Source organism: Quercus suber, unplaced genomic scaffold, assembly GCF_002906115.3.
Source record: "Quercus suber isolate HL8 unplaced genomic scaffold, Cork oak 2.0 scaffold_617, whole genome shotgun sequence".
Taxonomy (NCBI): domain Eukaryota; kingdom Viridiplantae; phylum Streptophyta; class Magnoliopsida; order Fagales; family Fagaceae; genus Quercus; species Quercus suber.
In genome coordinates, this window is record NW_027070060.1 from 138,610 (window position 1) to 147,289 (window position 8,680).

Genomic DNA, 8,680 nt, shown 5'->3' on the forward strand with positions numbered 1-8,680 from the left:
AAATTTTTTTTTTAGAATATGTTTGGTTGAGTAGAGAGGAAAGAAAATAAATAGTGGGGTCTAGATATTTTCTCACTGAGTCCTCCAAAAAGTTTTCTTCTTATAATTGGGAGAAAACCGGGAGGGAGAAGCACAAAAAATACCCCTAATGTTGGACTTCACCTTCAATGTGTTGACTTCACTTTCTCTGTTACTAACACACTTTCTTTTTTCTTTCATTTTTTCTGGATGTGTTAGCTTTCTTCTTCTTTTTCTTCTTCTTCTTCTTCTTCTTCTTCCCTTTTTTTTTTTCTTTTCTTTTCTTTTGTGATCATATGTTTATTTTCTTATTAATTTTAGTTGGTTTTTGTTTTTGTTCTGTTTTTTTAGAAAACAGTTTTGGGTTAATTTCTTATTTTTTATATACTTTAATAAAGTGTCCATCTATACACAATTTTTAAAAAAAGTATAATGTGTTACTTTTTGTTTTATTTAATAGGGACATGATAGTAAATTTATACAAACTTTATTTTCAACCAAATAAAAAAGTTTTTCATCCCTCAACTTTTCCTCATTTTTAACCAAATACAAATGAGGAAAACTAAAATTTTTTCTATATTCCTACTTTTCCACTCTAACCAAACATAACCAAATATTTCCGGAATATTACACTAAATACTAGTTGAGGTATATATGAGACACTTGACAACACCAACCCTTTTTCTAAATTTTTATATATCATGGATTTGACTGTTTTTTTTTTTTTTACTACTTTGCGCTAAGCTGTTTATGTGGACCACGTACGTATTACGGACCAATATATAGATGTTTTTCCTTTCGGTGGGAATGATATCCACGTATAGGATAGGATATAAAAAAAAATCAATGTAAGACTTTAAAAAAAAAAAAAAAAAAAAAATTCAAAGTAAGAAAATTGGGTATGTAACTGAGCTTAAACTTAAAAGATTCAAAGATTGCATGCAAAAGAGATCGATTTTTTTTTGAAAGTCTTACATTGATTTTTTTTTATATCCTATCCTATACGTGGATATCATTCCCACCGAAAGGAAAAACATCTATATATTGGTCCGTAATACGTACGTGGTCCACATAAACAGCTTAGCGCAAAGTAGTAAAAAAAAAAAAACAGTCAAATCCATGATATATAAAAATTTAGAAAAAGGGTTGGTGTTGTCAAGTGTCTCATATATACCTCAACTAGTATTTTGTGTAATATTCCGGAAATATTTGGTTATGTTTGGTTAGAGTGGAAAAGTAGGAATATAGAAAAAATTTTAGTTTTCCTCATTTGTATTTGGTTAAAAAGGAGGAAAAGTTGAGGGATGAAAAACTTTTTTATTTAGTTGAAAATAAAGTTTGTATAAATTTACTATCATGTCCCTATTAAATAAAACAAAAAGTAACACATTATACTTTTTTTAAAAATTGTGCATAGATGGACACTTTATTAAAGTATATAAAAAATAAGAAATTAACCCAAAACTGTTTTCTAAAAAAACAGAACAAAAACAAAAACCAACTAAAATTAATAAGAAAATAAACATATGATCACAAAAGAAAAGAAAAGAAAAAAAAAAGGGAAGAAGAAGAAGAAGAAGAAGAAAAAGAAGAAGAAAGCTAACACATCCAGAAAAAATGAAAGAAAAAAGAAAGTGTGTTAGTAACAGAGAAAGTGAAGTCAACACATTGAAGGTGAAGTCCAACATTAGGGGTATTTTTTGTGCTTCTCCCTCCCGGTTTTCTCCCAATTATAAGAAGAAAACTTTTTGGAGGACTCAGTGAGAAAATATCTAGACCCCACTATTTATTTTCTTTCCTCTCTACTCAACCAAACATATTCTAAAAAAAAAATTTTTTTCTATTTTCTCTATAAAGTTTTCCATCCACTCTATTTCACCTCTAAACAAACACACCCTCAATAATCAAATCTCTTCTCTCATAATTATTAAATAATAATAATTAATAATTAATAATTAATAATAAAAAAAAGTTAGTGTTGGTCCCATGGGCCACATGCCCAGCGAAGCTTTTATGAATTTTTTAGTTCTATTATTAATCATCATTTTTTATCACATGGCAACATGGCGTTGAAGTCCTACATCGTGCGTAGATCAGATATTTAAATACATCCCATCAAAAAAAAAAAAAAAAAGAGATATTTAAATATATGTCGGCACGATAAATACAGTTTGAGCTACACTCCAATAACACTACAAAAGTGCACAACGGGTCCCTCGAATTCTGGCTTAGAATCTATTTAAATACTGCTTATTATTGAAAATTGAAAACTGTAAATATTATAGTAAAATAATTTTTAAATGTGTGAATAGTGCCATAAAACTCATTTTTAATAAAAATTTTGCAGAAAAAAAAAGTTTGTAGGTTCTGTGTATAGTGCATGAGACCCATTGACAGATATTGGACACAGTTGAAAAATCATTTCAGCAAACATTCACTTAGCCTTCGTTTGGATAGTGCTGAAACTACGTCTGCATTTCGCTTTTTTTTTTTTTTTTAGAATAGCATTTTACGTTTTCATATGTGGCTACCGTGCTTTTTAGTGAGTGTCATGCACTATCTATAAGACCCACAAGTACTTTATTAAAAATAAAAAAAACTTTAAAATTGGGTTCACAATACTATTCACACATTTAAAAATAATTTTTCTACAATATTTTTAATTTTTAATTTTCAATAAAATAAGCGATATCTAAATACATCATTAGCATGACGACTTTATTACTAGACATCAAACCAGCGGTGGTTAGAAGAGGGATTAAAACAAGTCATGTGACTGACTGAACTCTATAATTTTAATTGAATATATAGTACTGAACACCATCAGTTGGCTCAGTGAAGTCTATGAAAACCTTTAATAATCTGACAGAAATCAAACTTGTACAAAAGATAATGTGGTAAGCACTTCATCAAAAAAAAAAGATAATGTAGTAAGCATATACAGTATTTCTTTTTTTTTTCTTTTTTCTTTTTTTGAAAAACATAGTAAGCATATCTTAATGGATAGCAAATAATTAACCATTCACAAATGAGTGTGACTAAAGACACGCTGATCATGTATATTACTTTTTTACTTACTAATAATAATTTATCACTTTAACAATTTATAAATAAAAAAAATTATAAAAATAATTTTAGCCATAACATTTTTCTTTTTGGACTGATGAATAGCACCACCAGTTTACGCTTTTCATATTTTCAATGAAGTGTTGTCATTAATAATGGATATTTTTTTTTTTCCTAAAACGCACAGACATTCCTTTATCATCGATTTCCTTGCGGTAGGTAGGAAAAAGAAAAAAAAGTCACTTGTCTATGTACAGGTGAACTGATGGCTTTGACAAGCTAACAATAATATTGCTGCCAACAGGAATATAAACAATTGTTAAAACAAAATAGTGCATAACGTGCAACTCTCTTTCGACATAAAGTTGATCTATGAGAAGTTGTTTAAGAGATTTGTACAAATCTTCCCTATCTTTATCGGATTTTAAACTGAGCCCGTTGCGAGATTCGTACAAACCTCCGAAATCCAGCTAAATAAATTTATTCCTATTTTACTTACCGGAATTTTTTAGTGCGATATCATATAGGTTTACGTGTTAATAACTTAAATTAAATTTCTTAATAGCTAGTCATTACAAAAAGTCCATTTTACTATAATTTATATTTTACAGAATTGTTGAGAATAATTAATTTATTTTAGAATGAATTAATTAGAGTTTCTATCCACAATCATTACGTACAATAGAGTGTATGTCATAGATAGTGATAATAACATACATGACATTAATTAATTAAGCGTAACAAGACCACCTGCATGTCGATCAGTCCATGCATGCAGACTACGTACCGAAAAACCAAGTACAAATTAAGCATGCACATGACCCTGCGCTAAAGTAATTGAACCATAGACACTTAACACAGCAGTTGTGCAGCTCTTATTTTTAACTAAATACACATCTATACCACTGATCAGTTGGCTGATGGAGGCTTGTGGGGTGGCTTGTATGGTAGCACTGGCGGCTTCTTTGTTGGAGTAGGAAGTGGCTTCTTCTCAGCGGTCGGCTCGTACGAGTCTTTGACATCCTCTAGCGGAGGGTGTCCTGGGAAATGCTCTTTTGGTGGCTTGTGTTCTGGTGGTGGCTTCTCTCCCTTACCCTTTGGAGGTTTCTCGAAAGGGGTTGGTGGCTTTTGTCCAGGAAATGGCTTCTCTTCCTTATCGAGTGGGGTTGGTGGCTTGTGTTTCGGGGGTGGCTTGTAGCCGTCTGGTTTGCCATCTAAGGTCTTCTCAAGAGCAGGTGGCCTGTGAGGTGGGGGGCTTTTAACTGGAGGTTTTTTTATATCAGCAAGAGTGGAAGTGGTGAGACTAAGAAGCACCACTCCAAGGAGTAACACTAACAAGTACTTGGAAGACATTTTGGGCTCTTCAAATTAAGGATGGTGCAAAACTAGTGCAATGTGGTGGCTTTTTATAATTGCTTGGACTTGAAACTATGTTTTCATGAATGATGTCATTCATGATCTAGCATTTGTTGTTTTTGTGTGGAAGATTAATTTCAGAGGTCCCTCCCAACAACAGTAAGACCTAACTATATCTCTCCTTCATTTCCAATCAATGTAATAAGGGCTCACATATGGAGCCCACTATATTTGATATGTTAGCCCACAAAAAATTGAACCTAGCGAAAGAAATGGATAAAATACAATGGTTTTTTCTTTCTTTCTTTCATAGGCTGATAAGATGCAGTTAACTGTACACTTTTTCCTTAATTTAACAATATTTATCTGCGAAAAAAAATAATTCTATGCATTTATTATTTTCATGAGAGCTTATTATGATTTCGTAGAAAATATCTGTTAAAATGGCACTTGATAAAATGGGAAAAGAAATGTCAGAGTTCGCTATATTAACAGGACTAGAAGTGACAAAGCACCCTCTACTGGCTATTAAGCCTATTATTAGTATTATATTTCTCAATTAAACGATAATAATGTCAAATTTGTATTTTATTTTTCAAAATTAAGAGCGCAGGAGATTTAGGATTTAGATATTTATTACCTGCGGAAACAACGATATTGATGAAAAAGGTATGAGACTGAGGGCACCATCTGATAAAAAAAAAAAGTAATATTTTATTGAGAGAAAAATAAAATAATAAATATTGTTGACAGTTTTTTATATTTCTCATAAAAGTTGTATAAAAACCTTTTATATTTCTCATAAAAATTATATCAAAACTTTGCTATTATGGTTTATTAACAATTGTCTTTAAGGCATCTGTTAACATGATCATATTTTAATTGGGGCTCAATATAAAGAACTCTTATAACATAACTTTTGTTACAATTCTAATTAATGTGACTAATTGTAATTAGTAAATATAAAAAGTGATATATATTAATATAAAAGTAATAAATAACCATTCAGAATCTCTTACGTCACAGTATTATTATGACAATCATTGTGATAGGAATTGTCGGCATAAAAACATTTTACAATAATAAAAGTATTCTGTTACTCTTTTATGTTTCTACAATATTTATTATATCTCCTTTCAATTTATTTGGGGGCTAAACACATAATAATAGTTATTATGAAAATAGAATCGCTTATATGTGGTTTGGTAACGATTATCTTTCTAATGTTCCTTTCCCAAAAAGAAAAAAAATCAATCTTTGTGAGGTCATGTGGCATGCATAAGTGAGTAAGGGGCCGTTTGGTATGGCTTTTTTATGCAACACTTTTTAATTTTTAAATAATATTACATGTATTTTTACAACTTTTTCACTCACATATATTTTTAAAAAATACAAATAATATTATAAAACAACAACGTCACAACCTAATATGCACTATGGGGCCTCAAGCAATCTTCAGCCTTTGTTGTGGTTTGTGGTGGTTAACCAATGAACTATGTCGGCGCAATGAATACTGGAGCCCACCTTAACTCAGGCGTTTCTTCATTTCCCACCTAAGATCGTGACCTTTGACAACTACTACTGGAGTGAGCCCATGAATTTGTCCTTCAAATTTTAATATGCCTTTGAAAACTTTCTAATGAGACATTTGAATCTTTATCGTAAGCCAAAAGAAAAGACATGTGACATGAAATTGTGTTATTATATCGTTCTAGCGTCTCTATTTTGCTTTATGTGCAATTGGGTTGATTCCAGAAATTAGAAAGAGACTCAAGCGATACAGTGTCAACCATGACATGCCTAAATTTTCTTGCAAGAGAAAGACATATCCAATGACCGAGTTAGGAATTTTCTTTAAAAAAAAATTAGGAATTTGTGCCTTAGGGGGTGGAATAAAAATATAATGAATGATTTATATATATATATATAGTACTTTATAACCCTAATTTGTGTAAGGATTAAAACCCTTATTTTTTTCCCCTTTATTTCTTAAAATAATTATTAGAATAACAATGTTCATTATAATTTTGTGAATGTCAAATTAATTTAAGTAATTGCTATATATACAGCTTATCACTAATGTAATTTTTACTCTATTTAAATAAATATAAATAACCCTATATATACTTTCTTATAGAAATTATATATACTTATATTTTTATATATATTACAGTAAATTACTTGTTAAATATTAGAGTTTTAGGCATTATTATTTTAAGGGAAAAATGCAAATTACACCTCTAAAATTTGAAGTTGCTTGGATTTTTCACCTAAAAGTTTTCAAACTTTGACTTTACACCCCGAAATTTGATTCCGTTAGCAATTCACTCTTCACAATTAGTTTCTACTGTTAAGTGACACATGTGCATGCTAAAGTGTTTTATTTTTGTCAAATCAACCCTAAAACTACGCCGTTTCAATGAAAAATAAAAGCTTACCTGACACCATCCAAACAGTACAACTTTTTCCAAGCTAAAATACAAAACTCCAATCCTAAACTACACCGTTTCAGTCAAATTCTAAAATCTCAAATCACTCGTATCATCACGTTAGCTACTCTCAAATTGTAGAGTAGGCCTTATGTTCATTATAATTTTGTGAATGTCAAATTAATTTAAGTAATTGCTATATATACAGCTTATCACTAATGTAATTTTTACTCTATTTAAATAAATATAAATAACCCTATATATACTTTCTTATAGAAATTATATATACTTAAATTTTTATATATATTACAGTAAATTACTTGTTAAATATTAGAGTTTTAGGCATTATTATTTGAAGGGAAAAATGCAAATTACACCTCTAAAATTTGAAGTTGCTTGGATTTTTCACCTAAAAGTTTTCAAACTTTGATTTTACACCCCGAAATTTGATTCCGTTAGCAATTCACTCTCCACAATTAGTTTCTACTGTTAAGTGACACATGTGCATGCTAAAGTGTTTTATTTTTGTCAAATCAACCCTAAAACTACGCCTTTCAATGAAAAATAAAAGCTTACCTGACACCATCCAAACAGTACAACTTTTTCCAAGCTAAAATACAAAACTCCAATCCTAAACTACACCGTTTCAGTCAAATTCTAAAATCTCAAATCACTCGTATCATCACGTTAGCTACTCTCAAATTGTAGAGTAGGCCTCATCGAGAGAACCCATCCACCACTACAAGATAAATGCTTAACAACAAGCTAACAAAATAAAGAGTATCTCTTGAGTAGATTCATCCGACTAAAAAAAAGGGGTCTGTGGCGCTAGATACTCTTCATTTTTTTTTTCTTAGTACTTTCTGGTTTGATATACACAGAATGAAGCTTTGAAAGAAAAGGTCAAATAGGACTATATATAAGCGGAAATTCTGTTTAACAATTAGCAGGGAAGTGATTTCATTATCACTTGTTTTTTTCGGTTTTTTTTTTTTTTTTTAGTCTGTTCTAAACTTATAAAAGAATGATTTTTCAAAATTGGGAGGACTTCCTCTAAAATCTTCACGGTATGTCATCTTAGACAATGATGTGTTCAACTACATTTTGGTTTATATGGAATTATGGATGGTATTGAGCTTGTTGGTATAACAAATGTGTATTTGATAACGACCACTCAACATCATTAAATCTAAATTAATGCCTTGAAAACTCAAAGAGCAATGGCTCAAGAATCAAGATCCCTAAGGCCTTGTTTGGTTGGTAAGTTATAGTTAACTCATCACTCATCACTCATCACTCAAATCTCATCACTCATCACTCTATCACTCATTTCTCATAACTTAAAAACCCCCCAAAACACTCCCATTTTGTTTGGCAACTAAACTCACAAAAACTCATCTTTTTTAGGACCCAAGGGCTGACCACTGTGCAGTGCCCATAGAACGGTTACCCGTAGATTGAACCCAAATTTACTTGCTTTGCACTTTCCTCCCTCAAGTCTCAACCATATTTCCCTTTCACACTTCTGCTCTCAACACCCAAACCCGCCGACCACCGTTGACCTCAATTCCTCCATCCTCGCTCAACTGCGCCACCGCCATGGGACCCACATCCGTCAACTTCCCCCTTCGTCGTCCTTGGCAAAGCATTTTTCATGGTTGTTCAAACCTTAATTTTTGCATTTCATTGATTGTGGCTTTCCTCTTAAATTAAGTATTCTTGGTTCATTATGTTATTTGAGGTTGCTACCCCCTTGTTTGGATTGTTTTAAGGGGAGGGATACTTTTTTTTTATTGCTACCCCTTTGTTCA

General features: G+C 31.0%; 2 protein-coding genes across 2 annotated transcripts in view; one reads left to right on the forward strand and one right to left on the reverse strand.

The window, feature by feature from the left end:
* The window catches only part of LOC136064059 (early nodulin-75-like), a 6,614-nt gene extending 6,128 nt beyond the window's left edge, over positions 1-486 (forward strand). The window contains exon 2 of the mRNA XM_065765230.1: positions 479-486. Coding sequence (XP_065621302.1) covers positions 479-486 — 8 coding nt within the window. The remainder of the gene's footprint in view (positions 1-478) is intronic.
* A 3,507-nt stretch (positions 487-3,993) lies between these two features.
* LOC112021059 (early nodulin-75) lies at positions 3,994-4,437 on the reverse strand. Its single transcript, XM_065765231.1, has one exon. The coding sequence runs from the start codon at positions 4,435-4,437 to the stop codon at positions 3,994-3,996; it is 444 nt and encodes a 147-aa protein (XP_065621303.1).
* Positions 4,438-8,680: the final 4,243 nt, after the last annotated feature.

What these genes read in the sequence shown, in the direction of transcription:
- LOC112021059 (XM_065765231.1), bottom strand. Translation starts at nt 4,437, where the DNA reads ATGTCTTCCAAGTACTTGTTAGTGTTACTCCTTGGAGTGGTGCTTCTT.